A 15691-nucleotide genomic window follows, 5' to 3' on the forward strand; every position below is an offset into this window, starting at 1 on the left:
TCTCCAGTGTTAAATTTTTGTGGTTTGTGTCAAAAACTTGGTTCATTGAATGTATTTTGTCTCCTTGTACATTTAACTACAGATCAGTGTCAAACACCCCAACAGTACTTGTACAGAGTGAAGCTTAATTTCTAAATTGATTATAGAAGATGTTTTTTGTAAAACCTTTGACCTGATTTTTGGATCATATGTAGCAAATATTGCTAATAGATTGCAAGTTATTTTCAAGTTACATGATGTGAATTGTTATCTTGGCTTCTTTGAACTAATTTCATTCAGTATCACTGTGTTTTTTTGTAATTATTAGTTCCTAGCAGCCAGATTTCAAAAATGGTACTTTCTGAGAATTAACTGTAATTCATCTTTGAAATGATAATAAAGCATTCATGTTTAACTGGCAGTTGAAGGGCATGGCTGCTTGAAACTTCTCAAAATTGAAGTGGAAAAAACCATACCAAGTTGGCAAGAAAAGTAATTTTTACTGTAACTCAAGTGATTAACTACTTATTACAAAAATGCTGTACGTGATTTGTGTAGGAGCTGGAAGATGAACCAGAATCTTTGTGCTTAAGTAGTAGTCCCTGTCTGAGAATTTTATATTCTGAGTCTTCACTATTTGTTTGTCAGTTAAATAATTTGTGAATATTGTAAACCATGATTTGTGCTGTTGCCTTTATTTCTCTTATTGTTTTTCCTTATTTACAGTGTAGTTGATATGCAGGTACTAGTAATACGCAGAGACTACTTCTTCCAGAGATCTCTAGGTGGCATATAAATGAAATCAGTTACAGCAGATAAGACAAATGAGGGAGATGAAGACCAAGTCATCAGTTAAATAAGAATGTCTCTGTCTATAGCGTGATTGTTTAGAAAAAGTTGCACAACAACTTTTTTGGTATGCTATTATAGACATGCCTGTAGTAGTCTATTTTCTTGCCTGACATCTTCAGCAGCCTTGACCACATCTTTATATGTAACCTACAAAGCAATATTATTCTGTGGTTTTAAAGGTGTAACCATCATACTTCAGTACACAATAGAGTTAACCTAAATGAGTAGGACCAAATGACTCCAATAATTCATCTTGCAGCAGTAATCTAAAATACTTAAAAGATTAACTTGTTATTCAAAATAAGTATTCATTTGACTCTGGCTATCTGAATTGGTCTATTACTGGAAGAATATCAGCATTTTTCTAGTTTTCAGATACATAGATGAAGATTGTTTAAAACTTTTAGTTAAATTCTGAATTCAGGTTACTGGTTTGCTTTCTTGTGTGTATAACGTCCTTCAGAATGCAAGGTATAGCCACCATCACTAATGCTGTAAAGCTGGAAGTCTTTTTTGTTGTTAGGATGCCTTCTCCCTTCATATTAGAGAGGGAATTGCGGAAAGGAAAGAGCTAGTTTACTACTTTCATTTAAACACCCCTTCCCCAGTGTAAATATTTTATTACTTTTTTTAAAGCTTGACAAGAAACTAATAGTGCTGTAGTGTTATTAGTTGTGAAACTGTAGTTTCACAAAAATAAGAATGAACTTTACTGTGCTCATGTTTTCATTTAACTTACGGTACAAATTGATACCTCTAAGTTACTCAACTCTGGTAATTATTTCTGAACATCCTTTAAATTAGCTAGCTTTTGGGTATTGCTTGGCTTCTTCGGTGTAATTCAGTGCAAGACAACTCTGTTTCCAGGTTTCAGGGAAGGCCTGGTAGCCCACACATAGCTTGTGCTGCTGCTGGCAGTACCTGAGGCAGACATGGGTTTTTTTATCTTACTATAGCCTTGAGGATCAACTGTGTTAAGGCAAAAGAAGAACTCTATAAATAAGAATTAATCTGATCAGATAGTGAGCAGCTGCAAAGCATTTCATCCTCATATTGCATGAAATGCTTCTGGCATCTTGCAGAACTGCTGCAAGTAAAGTTCTTGAATGGCGTAGGTGTCATGTGAATGAATATAACTGTAGATTATTTTGAATAAAAATGTAACATATGCAAGTAAGACATGGAAGTGTGGGAATTCATTATCACAGACTGGTATCTTTAGGTTGAAGAGAAGTAATGTACTTGTTAAACTTTGTATTTAACACCTGTTAGTTACAACCTTAAGTTCAAACTTACTTTTTGTCTATTACTAGGAAAAGCAAGAGATTCCCAGTCAGCCAGAATGGAATCTGAAATTGTGCCAAAAATTACCAAAATGACAGTGTCTGGAAAGAAACAGTCTATGGGATTTGAAGTTCCATGGTAAGCCAAGCCCTCTTGTATCAAGGTACATCAGCAGCTCTTCTTTCAGACTGATGCACCTGTAGCAAGTTTCTTCTTCTTTTTTTTCTATTCTTTACAGCAGTTTTAGTGTCACTCTCCAGAACTAACCATCTCAGCTTCTTGTTTGACTCAGAATTACTTTCAGAAGATTGTACCTCACGTTTTGAGTTTAACAAATCCTTTCACTATGAATAGTGCAGAGAGATATCGGCTAGTCAGATTATTTAAACATCCGCTTCATAGAATACTGAACTTTCTTGGGGTTCGTTTATTTTAAATTTAGTTCTCTAAGTGGAATTATGAAATCAATAAATCTTAACTGTAATTGCTTGTTCTTCAAAGGAAGTAATACCTTTAAGAATAATTTCTGGGGAAAGCAATCACTTATGGCTAAACTTTGCCTTCCTCTGCAGCTTTTATTAACTTTAACAGGTGTCCAGGGTATAACTGTTGTGGAGAAGAAATTGGTCCTCCTTATGCTTTAGCTAAATTAGAGTGGTTGAGCTGTATTTCTAATTTTATCCTAACTCAGAACAGTTGGGGGTATGTCTTGTGAGAGTGTGAAAACAGACATCTGGATCAGAGTCTACCTACAACAGTAGCCAGCAGTGAATACTTCAAGAAATACATAAGGACAGGGCATGTGCATAGGGCATACAGTCAGTGGAATGTCATTACATGTAGTGTTCTGTGGCTCGCCACCATATTTTTTTCTTGATTAGGCTGTTTCTGTTAAAAATGGTTAATGTGTTTTTCTTACTTGGATGCACTTATTCTATTTTTGAACCCAACTTATAATAGCCGCCTAATCTGTGGTAAGAAATTCCATAGTTCATCCTCAGGAAAAAATTTGCAAGCATAAGCAGTTCCAACATCCCCGCCTCATCTCCCAGTGTTTGTAGTTCTGATCTGAAAGCATTTTTGGGAGTAAGAAGGCAGCATGGTCATTATTTTACAGTATCTTGTGCATGTTTGGTAACTGAGTGGAAAGTAAGCAGTTGCACCTACTTAGTCTCTTAAGCACATTTAATACAAGGTGTGAAGCTGATGTCATTACACCCTTTGTACGGCTAGATATCATTGCTAAGAGACATCACTTTCATTCAGCTACCTAGATGCAGTAAGCTCCAAATGAAAAATTTATGGGACTTTAAAAATCCTCTTTGCTGTTTGAGATTTGCAATATATAAAAGGGAACAATGTTTGGGTGTTTTTCTCCTTGCCCTACTAATCGGTGACTGGCTGTCACAACTGGCCTCAATCACGAAATTCCTATCAACGTCGTAACATCTTCATCTATGGTGTTTCTACTACACTTCTTTTTTTTGTGGGACTTTTGTGGATTAAATTAATTTGGATGTAAATTTATAAAAATAAAGGAATCTTAAGTGAGTGAAAAAGTTAGACCTGGATAGTAGCGACTGATTATTTTAGCTGTAATAATGACTAATAAAAGGTTTGTTTATAAATAAAAGCAAATACAGAATTTTGTATCTCTGATACTTAGCAACTCCCACACGTTGTGCATGTGTGCCTGCTCCATAGGAGAGAAGAAGGTAAGAATAATGCTTTCTCATCTGTAGACTGGAGTAATTCCTGGACAGGATAGTGATGACTCAGTCCCTGCGGAAAGATGGTTGTCTTTAACATGCTTCTCAGCCACTCTGCCTTCTCTTCAGGGATCCTGAAGTAGTTTGTGTTATACTTGCTTCCATTTTTTTTTTTTTTTTTGTTATATACTATTTTTTGTGACAGAAAAAAATTAAGCCTTCAGGACCTGCAGGTAATTGCTTTAGAAAAATCCTCAATATTGTGAGGTGGTTTTAAATATACTTCACTTGTTTAGTTGTACTGCTGAAATGCTAATCAAGAACAAGCCTCTTCAGCTCTAGAAATTGGATGCACGTTAGGCATTTAGCTTTAAGTGGGAAGAATTAGGTAAGTGGAGCGATTTGTAAAAGCATGTGAGATTTGAAGCCCTGCCAGTCAATAAATACGGAAGAAAGTACAATTTAAGTTGTAAAGTTATCTGCATGCCTAAAGATCCCTGCTTCAAGGAGTCTGTCATGGCCTCCTTTCTTCTTTTGCCTTACAGGCACTGTGGAGACATTGCTAAGGCACTAGGACCTTGACATGAAGAATGAGGGAGGAGGCCTTGACCGTATTTGCATCACATTTTTCCTTCTCTGCTGTAGGACAGTGGCACTTGCTCTCCTGATTATTTTCCTAACAGTTGGAGCTTGACTAGCTTCTTTCCACAGTATCTGCATAAAGCCTGTGCTAAATACGTTCTGGTTAGCTGAAGCATTGGTATTGTCTTGCAAACTTGTAATGACTTTGTATGTGTCTGTTTCTAGATTTCAAAAACAAAGCAAAACATGAACCCCTGCCTCAACTCCATGAGTATCACAGTTGAGTTTTTTCTTCTGCAGTTGTCTTCTGGATTGACAGTGTAAGGATGAGTTTTCAGGGAACAGAATGAATCTGTGTTTATTAACACCTAAGAAAGACTCATTATTTTGACTCTTTTCAGACCCTTTTTATGTTACTGTTGCATTGATAAATGTACTGCAGAGGGTTTACTATTATACAGATTTCTAAGTACATAGTTTATATTACTGACAAAAAAATACAGTGTTATAAATTACTCGTAGCAGTTTAGATTCTAAAACACCTGTAACTGTGTCCCTTACTCTCATCCCCAAAAACTGTGTTGGTGCAGACACCATTAAAAAGTGATTGTATAGTATGTATGAACTATTTTTTTTGTCACTTCTTATAGGATCTTAAATGTAATTCATGAACCGTATTTTCAAGCCAGTGGCCTAGCTATTCAGCCTTTATGATTGTCTTATGATGATGTCATATCACATAACAATTAATTTTACTTAAAATGAATGGGTTATTAGAAGTCATGAAGTGCTTTAAGCATTGATTGCCTTTTTTTGGGGTATTCTTAAGGGGATTGTCTACAGAAGATGGTTTGCTCACTTCTGACAAACTGTTTTTCTGATGTTCTAGCAAAATTATTTACCAGGCTTTTTCTTCCTGGTAAGTCATGAAGGAAGCCAGAAGTTGTGAGCAAAAAGAGTGATTATTTTAACCAGCCTGACCGATATTGTATAATTAATAATTTTGAAAGGGGAAATAAACGTAGACATTCCTGTAATGACTGTAAGTACTCCGAAAGAGTCGGTTGTATAAAAATAATTCACTAAGCATCCAGACCAGAAGATTGAAAATAATGTTTAAGAGCTTAATTATGCAGAGTTAATCTTCAGCAGATAAGCTTTCAGGTTCTTTGAATGCATGGTAGCATGAACCTCTCAACAGTTGTTGAGATTGAGTATCTTCTAACATGTCTTACAACAACATATGTTGTATTTCTTAGTTTTCCTCAGAAAGGAGATGTAAGCATAACATTTTAGTCCATTTACTCTTATGGTTCTTGTTGGCAAGACAACGTAGGATGTTTCTGGCCTGGCAGTTTTAATTTTGACTAAATGTTGGTCCTTGGCAGGCTTTTGTGTCTGCTGATGTCTTAACAAAAAGCTGTGGTAAGCTCTCTTGACGTTTGTGCCAGAATTGCTGGTTGTGAGGCTTTCTTGAGTACATGACCTCAGTGCGCGTACAAGGTGTGTAATGGTTCTGTCCTTTAAAAGAAGTCAAGAGCTGTTTAATCAGAAACTCCATGTTACTGGCTAGCGGTGATGTGGCAGACAGGCACAGATGTTGGCAAATGCAGCTGCTCTTGGTAGTTCCATCAAGTCCTCATACAAAGCCACAAGCAGTTGGTTAGGAAGTGCTGTTCTTCCAAATGTGAATAATTCTTGATATGGTGGCTCAAATAGCTCAGACCAAGTTGGAGCTTTGCTACTGAAGATGCTTGCTAATGCAGTCGACTTGTTTATACCCTCAACTGCCTGCACCAGTGTATACTAGGTACTAGTATGCTATCCTATATTCTCTGTCATCTGCCAGAAATTTTCAGTTCAATAATTTTGAGAAATCTCAGTGGAAAAGGCTTACTGAAAAGTGTTTCCAAGGTCACTAATTTCTTCATTGACTGTTAGAGATGAAGCTCCTTGGCATTTTTCTGAGCTGTTATCGAGCTTTAAATAAACTACTCATCTGGTTGCCATGAAGAATGGCTGTCAGGGTCTTACTGCTGCATCTCTTTTCATGTACTTCCATGAGACTGGAATTGTACATTTTATCTGCCCATCTTCCTGTTTTGGTACCTAGCAATAAACTCACTTTTCCTTTTCCTCACATTGATCTGCTGAAAGCTGAATTCACTCTACCCATTCTGAAGTTTATACTATGAAATGGCAAGTCATGGTTTATCATGGCACAAGTTGTTTTCAAGTTTCCAAAATAGGGTAGTACCTGAAACTTGCAAAACCCTAAATGGAGCGGTGTACTGACTGTTCAAGTACGGCACCACTGAAAAATTAGCAAGGCCTAATGCTATGGTGCCTGGAGTCACGTTTCACTCATTATTTCACTTGTATCTAGCGCTTTTTTTTTTTTTTTTGCACCACCTAAAATAAAAAATGTCAGCTTTAAGCAGTAGTAGTCACAGTAAAAGCTACTTAGAATTGAGAGAGTAGTTATTTTATCTGGCAATAACTGTGATTCTTTCAGGTACTGTAATTAGTTTGAATTCTACCGCTTGACATCCATCCTAGTTCTGGGAATCCTTACTGACATAGGGTTTGGCCTACAGGATGATTAGCGCATCTGGGATTACAAAAAAAAAAATCAATTACCTAGCTAAACAAAATAGAATTTAGAATCTTATAGGTAACCTGTCTTTCAAAATACATTTTGGATTTTAATAGTCTTGATTGTGACAGTCTTTGAATATATTTTTGAAAGCTACAGAAAAACATGAGAGTTATGTTTTTGGGTCACATCACTTGGAGCTTCATCTAAATATCTTTTACATTTTTCATTTTTTGAAATTTGGTTTGGAAAGAAATGCAGACGTTGAAAAGGAGAGAAAACTACTGCCAACTGCAAAAGCTGCTTTGATATGACTGCTTATACAAATACTTCTTTCTAGAACTTCAAATATCAGAATTCTAAGGAAGAAAACTTGATACCAGTGTAAAATACTGTATTTGTATTACAGTGTGACCTTTGCATATTGGCATTGGTCCTAGTACTTAAGTGTGAAAGTGCTAGATAGTATGCTGACACTGAACTGAAGTTTACCTGAAGAAAGGGAAGAAGATGGAAGAGAGCCTCAACCTTTATGAAGGATGTCTAATGCAAATTAATTGTAAATATTTGAAGATCTCTTAATGCATGATTCAGGCAAAAATGATCTGGTGTACTTTGTTTATTCAGATTATTTAAAAGTTATATATAGAAAGCTTTGTCACCACAGTTTTGTGCATAATTGCCTCCTATCAACTGGACTGTTTCCAGTCAGTTTTTATGAAGTAAAATTCCCTGAAGAGACATTGGAGAACACAATTCTGCCATTCCAAAGCAGAGTTTTCAGCTTGATCTTAATGTACTATTTAAGGAATTTTAAAAATAGAGCCTTCTGCTCAGTCTTAGGGAAATGCACTGATCTTTTCCAGTAAAAGAGCACAAATAACTGTAGTGACTATTTTTCTGTGGAATAGTTCATGTGTAATCACCTTTCTTCATAGCTACATCTAAAGCAATGATGACCCACTAATTTTTGGAACTTGGGCAATCAATTGTATCTTCTTGTAAAGGGTATTCAGCTTGTCAAGACACGATGTTATATACTGGAACTTGTTTAAGGCTGTATTTGGTGCTACTGTACAGCTGGTTTCATAGTGCAGAGTTCAAAATGTCATGATTGTGTGACCTAAGACAGTAGCTTGATATTGACTTGCCCTTCTCTCTCAAGTGATTTAGAATATTTTGATAGGACGAGTTCTTGTGAACAGGCTTTATACAGAATTGTCTATCCAGGTAGCATCTGTGCCCCTGTAACCAGCATGGCTGGCATAAACTAAGTTCTTTGCTTAGCAAAGGTGAGAAATGTGTTTGTGTATCCAGCCTTGATGCAAGAACCAGGCCTTGGGTTATGGAACTGTAGGGGGATAAAAAAAACCCCAACCAACCACCAAATGAGTGCTCATATTTCTGCTTTCGAGTCTCAGAATCAAGAGAAAAACTTGGCTTTGGGCCTCATGAAAAAAGTGTCAAGTCAATAATTGGCTGCAGTACTGATTACATAGGTGGGTTCTGAAACTGAGGGGAAAAAGGGACATGCATAAAATATCCCATGTTACATAGTGCTGTGTAATGAGGGGCAAATTTTCTGTTCAGTCTGAACGTTTCCTAGGTTTAATTTTTTTAGACTGTAACCCTTGAACTGATTTGTTCAATAAACTTAACGTGCTTGGACTGTATTGTTTCCTGAGATACATGTAATGGAAAGGGACTAATACAATGCAAATACTCCTACGCAGACAGAAAATGAGAAGCAATGTCAAATAAAAGCAGTTGGTATCACAATGGGATTCTGAAGTACAGAATAAGTAGTTTTGTTTGTAGAAGTTGAAAAGAGGAAACTGAGGAGACAATTGTGGTACTTAAACAGAAAATGGAGAGAAAAATTCATACTGGATGTGCAGACACTTGAGTCTGAGAGCCTACATGAATCTGTTCCATAGAAAGCAGCCCGCGGCATGGTGGTACTGCATTGGAAAGGATTTCCATTTTTCCAGGGGAAGAAGCCTCTTCTGTATTGTTTTAAATACAGTACTTTGTAGGTATTTTCAATAATCTGTAATGGTCAGTGGTTGGTATATTGAAGTTTGCTGTGATACAGTGTTGTCACACCTGTAATTACTGCTTCTGTTCCTGTCTTGCTGCTTACATTAATGCCTCGCTGTGGAGCTCTGTCAGGCAATAAGAAAGCTTTTGTTGTCTTAAAGATGTTGCTTAGCGTTCGTTTTTAGTGGTCATTTCTGCCATAACAGGTGAAGAATCATATTGTATATTCTCAGAGTGCTTGTGTAAATTAGAAAAATATCTCGTTTACAAATTGGAGAGAAAAAGAGTGAGAGAGTGTAATATAATAATATATATAGGATTATTTATTATTAGGATTAGTATGGTGATCTGTTGGAAAACAGGGTGTTAGAGAAGGAGAGTTGGGGAACCCAAATCTCCTTAGTCCCAGATGCCTTGTTTTATGCATAGAACACATTATATTGATAAATATAACTTATCTGTTATGGCTCTGTATAAGCATTGCACCATAAATTGCAGCTCAGGTATGCTTAGTTCTTTATGCTGTATTGCTGTTCTCACTATAGAACATTGCTACGTTCCGCTGTAATACTTGTAGCGTATGTGGAAGCTGTTTTAGAATCCATGCTTCAGGGTTGACTTAGGCTCTTAGTTCAGAGACAGCCAGCTCTAGTTGCTCTGCACAACTGTCCTTTCCCTCCCCATTAAAAGAAGTGGCTGTGGGAAGCTTTTGTTTATCTGTTTCATGTATTTTACAAGATTATTTCTTATCTTGCTTTTGTACACAGGGCTTTTCAGACAAGATGTTCAGAGCTGGTATCTGTGCAGTTTGTATCTAGCTGCTTATCGCCTCCACCTTAACGGGTTTATCACATGCTCTTTGTCTGGGGCTTTACAGGGTAGTGGAAGGAAAACTTAGTTTCTCTCCTATATTTCTACAGCTTCTTTGTCATTTGTATTCCTTGTGTTTTCTTTTTTCCCTAGTGTGATTGCTGAAGAAAATGGCCATGCTAACACACCTCAGAAAGGACTGTTAACTGAAGACGCCAGTGTAGCTTCTGGGGTGCTTCAGGCAGTCTCAAAATCTGCTCTTTTACCCCAAGTAGCGCAGGTTTCAGAAGAGCAAAATATGGTGCCTACTCCAGTAAAAAAGTCAAGCAAGACAAAACTGCAAATAGATGTGAAAGCAGAGTTGGAGAAGAGACAAGGAGGAAAGCAACTGCTTAATTTGGTGGTAATAGGTAATACTGTTAAATTGTATTTTTGACAGACATAGAGATTAAAAACTGTGGTGATCGTATCTGGAAGTAATACCGAAGCAAATCTATCCTCTCTCTAGGGAAGGGAAATTTCATACCGTTTTCAGTCGCGTCTGCTTGACCATTATTCATTGGAAAAAGAGTACATTCAGATGTCCTTGACTAGGGCACAGGGGTTGATTTAGCTTCCTTTTGAGAGTATAATAAAATGTACTTTGGTTTGGTTTCATTCTTGGCGGTGTGTTCTTTTTAGTATGAATTTGGACATCCTATATTACTGTCATGCTCTGTTTCAATAAATTTCCTCTCTGTAACTCTCTTACAGGATTGTGAAATTCTGTGGATTGCATAGGCATTATTAGTGCACATGATTTTCATAATGGTTTAGTGTTTTTCTTCTTGTACTGTATTTAAAATCCTTAAAATAATAAAACTGATACAGTGTTTATTTCCCTCTGTAGGACATGTTGATGCAGGTAAAAGTACTTTAATGGGTCATCTGCTCTACCTTTTGGGAAATGTGAACAAAAGAACTATGCATAAATACGAACAGGAATCTAAGAAGGCTGGCAAAGCTTCATTTGCCTATGCATGGGTCTTGGATGAAACTGGTGAAGAAAGAGAAAGGTAGAAATATCTTTTAATGGGAATTACCTTGTTTTCCCTGAAAGAACAGCATTTGTTAGAAAGTATCGGTCTACTAATAATGCTTTGGTAGAAATAATCTAAATTTAAAGATACTTAATACTTACAAAGAAAAATATTTGCTAATATGAGTACATGTTATCAAAAGAAAAAATAATATTCTTGTTTTGTTATAAGAAGTGTGAACAAGAAGCTGAGCATTTCATGACTTATTTCTGTGCTGTGGAATGCAGTGTACGGCTACAATGCAGAATGCTTCTCATAGCTGAGTTAGTTCATTTAAAGCTGCCTTACCAATTTATTGCTGCCACATTTCTCTGTTTGATATAATTATATGGGAAAGATCTAGGTTTAAATTTTTCTGTGAAAGGCTGGCAGAATTATAAACTAAACACTGAAATGTCAGTTTATCACTTAGATTACATTAAATATAAAATCTATAAATTAAATTAATAAATAATTCATATTTTTATAACCTGTCTTTTATTATTGAAATATGAAATTTTAAATTAAACTTTATCATATTTAAGTAGTACATAAAGGGGAAGTAGTGAAGCTAATAAAAAAAAAGTAAGAGCTTTTGAGAACACTATATGGGAAGCTAAGGACATGGTATTCTGTGTTCACAAAAAAAAAGGCGTTTTCTTTTGTGTTTATTTTTTTACAATCATTTGTCACCCATGGTTTCATAGCATATAAGCTCTTCTGGTTAGGAAGATAACCTTCACAATGTAAACTGATGCTTGAAGAACATGGAGTAAGGCAGTCCTTATCAAGCATGTAACTTACTGTTTTCAAAGGCAGATATGCTTTTGCAGTGTCCCTGTATATAGCTAAACTTTTGCCTGTGTGAGTCCTTTAATTTACGAAGTGCACATACACATCTGAGTGGGGGTGTCTGTCTTGGGTGGGGTGCAGGTACGAGGAGGGGGGAACAATCCTGAAATGACCAAACATAAACTTTGAAAGTAGCCTTACATCAATTAAGGCTGTTGATATTGTAGTGGTAGTGTTGTTGTGACATTACAGTCTTGAGGATGTAAAAGAGGAAAAGCTAATGGAAAGGAATTTTCTTTATCCTTGTAGATGTAGCGCAGTGTAAAACAAACAAACTTTGAAGATCAATTTCTTTCACAGATCTGTAATAAAACCATATTATGTTATTTTATTAATATAAGCTACCTTTGATAGGATGTAATTAACATGTGAAACAGGAAATAGAGACAAGTATTTATAGCCCGTGAAGAGTAAAATGTTAACAGAAAGTAATTTGTGGAATAATTGTCATGAGCCTTAAAAGTGATATTTCTTGGTTTGTGATTTTTTTATTATTTTTTTTTTAAGTATCCAACAGTTGTGCATTTAGGTACATGACTTCAGAAGATAATTTCTAATTATTAAGGGAAACATCTTCTGAATTGGTATTTTGGATTGATTGTGTTTTCTTTTTACTTTGAGTTTTGTATTTTAAAAGGAAAACTTTCTGGAGCCATCTGTAAATGTTTGGGGGTTGGGAGGGGTTATTTTGTTGGGGTTTTTTTGTCATTGGAAGTAGCCTATTTTAAGTATCTGTGCTAATGTAAGAATTTCGTCCATTTAAAGTGCCTGTGTGTCTTCATTGTCTATAAAGGGAGATGGGGATGACTTAACACAGATAGACATGTGCGTTATAGGTGTTTGCATTTGAGCAGATGAATCCTATCCTATTTGCCATGCAGAACATGTGGTTGTTAGTGAGATGTGGAACTGAGTCAAAGCACTGCCTTCCATCCCAGCTAATCAGCTTGTGGATTTTTGCATGTATAACTGTATTGCTATAGTCCCATACCTTCAATTTTTTTATTCTTGGCTGTGTTTTTGTTACTTTATGATGTCTTTTTTCTGAAGAGCTATGTATTAAAAATAGAATTAATAATGATACAAATATGCAGTACAATTACCATGTCCTCGCTGTGCTTGTTGGGACATTGTCTATAGGTGCATGGGGTTACTATTGTGAATTCTGCATGTTTGTTTCTTTATGACTAGAGTTACTGAAAGGCAGTTCTAGAGATCTGCTTTTCCAGCACGCAGGTTTCTTTTGGTACAGACTAAACCAAGTGAAAGCTATGAAGTGTATAATTTCACGATGGTGTTTTTAATAGCTTACTTGATACCTCTCTGAAGCTTTCAAAGCAGTTTTAATGGTGCATTGTGTATGTGCTTTGTTTAAGGGGAGTGACAATGGATGTGGGTATGACCAAATTTGAGACAAAGACTAAAGTAATTACACTGATGGATGCTCCAGGCCACAAAGACTTCATTCCAAATATGATCACAGGAGCGGCACAGGTAGCGTTGGTCTAAAACTCTTTTTCCAATGGCATTATTATTTATAACTTAAATTGTTTTTCTTCTTTTAAAATCTAAGATGAAATGGAATTATGGTGCTGAGATACCTTTGATATTTTCATGAGTTTTCTAAACTTAAGAAAATGTTTAACTGTAAAGGCAGCTACTTTGCTTTTTTGGGATGTTAACTTTTTGGAGAAGAGTTTTATTAGGGAAGTAATTTGAATACTAAGTTCAGTTTGATAACATCAGAGTTGAGCCTTGAAAGCTATTCAAATGTGGCATATGTCTACTCAACAAGAAGCTCTGTGAAAGTGGTCCCGTAGATAAAGACTTTAAGTGGTTTTGAGCTTAAAGAGAAAAGCTTTGTGTCATGGTTTAACCCCAGCTGGCAACTGAGCACCACACAGCTGCTCAGTCACTCCACCTCTCCCCTGGTGGGGTGGGGAGGAGTATCAGGGAAAAAGGTGAGACTCGTAGGTTGAGATAGAATTCAATAATTGAAATAAAATTAAATATAATAATAATTGTAATGGAAATGAGAGAGAGGGAAAGAGAAATAATAGCCAAAAGGAGAGGGGGGAAAGAAAAAACAATACAATTGCTCACCACCTGCTGACAGATGCTCAGCCAGTCCCCAAGCAGCAGTCAGCAGGCCTAAGCCAGCTCCCCCCAGTTTATATACTGAGCATGACATTCTATGGTATGGAGTATCCCTTTGGCTAGTTTGGGTTACCTGTCCTGGCTGTGTCCCCTCCAAATTTCTTGTGACCCTCCAGCCTTCTCGGCGGCAGGGCCTCAGAAACTGGAAAGTCTTCGACTTGGTATAAACATTATTTAACAACAACTAAACCCATCAGTGTGTTATCAACATTATTCTCATACTGAATGTAAAACGCAGCATTGTACCAGCTACTGAAAAGAAAATTAACTCTATCCCAGCCAAAACCAGGACAATTTGGAGAGGTCAAACAAAAGGCATTCTTGTATTTAACAATGTATTTTATGTGGGATGAGAAAACATACTACAATGTTTATGCAGAAGTCATCTGTATTGCCAATAGGACTTTTGCAGAGAATACTTGCCACTTGTTTTAGGAACGGTAGGTAAAGTCAAAAGTACTGGGCACTACCCATTTAATTCAGTATGACACTTACCATTCTTATATAGGTTAGTTATTTAATTTATGGAAATAATAAAGGGGAGGGGAGAATAATGTGATTACATAAAATGTGTGAAATTTTTTCCACTTAAAGGCACCATTTTTATAATACTAGATTTGATTCTTCAAAGTAGAGATTAATAAAAAATTATTTTTTTCCCAAAACGAAGCTACTGTGTAGAGTTTTCTGCTTTGTGCATGTCATTACAGTGTAAAATGTGAATTTTAACTTAACATCTCAGTAAGAATGGGTACTGCTAGTATGATTTTACAGTAAAGAGAACTATACTGTAAGAAGACTAGCTTGCCCCAAATTCTGCTCTAGCTCTGAAGCAGAGCCTGAGTAAGAATTCAGACCTTGTGACCCAATGGTTAGGCTGCAGAACAGTCAGAAGTTTGGAAATTAGTGTAGAGCTTGTACAGTTATCTGTATTATGGAGCATATCTTGTAGGAAGTCCAGGATTTTTAAAATTAGAAATTGATCTTCAGTTTCAGAACAGTGGAATACACCAACTCAGCCATGCCATTTTCTTTAGAACTTTATTTTGAATTGGTTTGTCTTTTGGGGAAAAACTAATACAGGTAGAAGTGTTAAAAGAAGACCTGCAGATACACCAGCAGTTGTATCAGTTCAGCAGAAGATGGGGCTGGCCAAATAGCACTTGTTATCTCTGTGTTCCCTCAGCTCTCGAGATGGTGAGGGGCTGCTCTAGTCTGGAGCTCTTTAAGGAATCACTGAAACTTTGCAATTTTCGGTTGCCTGTTAAAGTAGTCTCAGTGCTGAAGCAGTGGGTGGAAGGAAAGCATATGTGGCAATGGCTCTGATGCCTTTTTATCATGGAGAATTCTGTTAGGAGGTGAATCCCCAACTGCTGTTATGCAAAATGCAAATCAGCCTTATCAGGGTCAGGATCTGGCCTTTGATACATATGGTTAATTCACGTAAGTCCCGAGGTATTTTTTTGTAATTTAGAAAATACAGGATGTCCTTTTTTGAGGGAGAAGTTTACCACATGTACTTCTGAGGCAGAGAGCTGTGGGGAAACTCATCCCTCATCCTTTCCCGTTCTCACACTTGGGCCGTCTCTGTATGAACTGTGAGGATTTCGTGTCTAGGACAAGGCAAGGGGAGTTCAGAGCCAGGACAGTGTGCTGTCTCTGTTCCTTCTTCTGGCACCCCGAAGCATAAGCATATAAGGAAAGGGAGAAAGTACCGCTTTTTCTCCTCTCTTTCCGTTATGTCCATCTCATCAGTCCTATTAAATTTTCTT

At 36.6% G+C, this 15691-nt stretch overlaps 1 protein-coding gene across 8 annotated transcripts in view; it reads left to right on the top strand.

The window, feature by feature from the left end:
- Positions 1-15691, top strand: part of HBS1L (HBS1 like translational GTPase) — a 61061-nt gene that overhangs the window by 31833 nt on the left and 13537 nt on the right. For all 8 annotated transcript variants that reach the window (XM_055714495.1, XM_055714494.1, XM_055714498.1 and 5 more), the window contains 4 exons: positions 2145-2253; positions 10006-10262; positions 10742-10907; positions 13139-13256. In XM_055714495.1, coding sequence (XP_055570470.1) covers positions 2145-2253; positions 10006-10262; positions 10742-10907; positions 13139-13256 — 650 coding nt within the window. The remainder of the gene's footprint in view (positions 1-2144; positions 2254-10005; positions 10263-10741; positions 10908-13138; positions 13257-15691) is intronic.

The sequence above is a fragment of the Falco cherrug genome, chromosome 6 (assembly GCF_023634085.1).
Source record: "Falco cherrug isolate bFalChe1 chromosome 6, bFalChe1.pri, whole genome shotgun sequence".
In the NCBI taxonomy this organism is placed as follows: Eukaryota; Metazoa; Chordata; class Aves; order Falconiformes; family Falconidae; genus Falco; species Falco cherrug.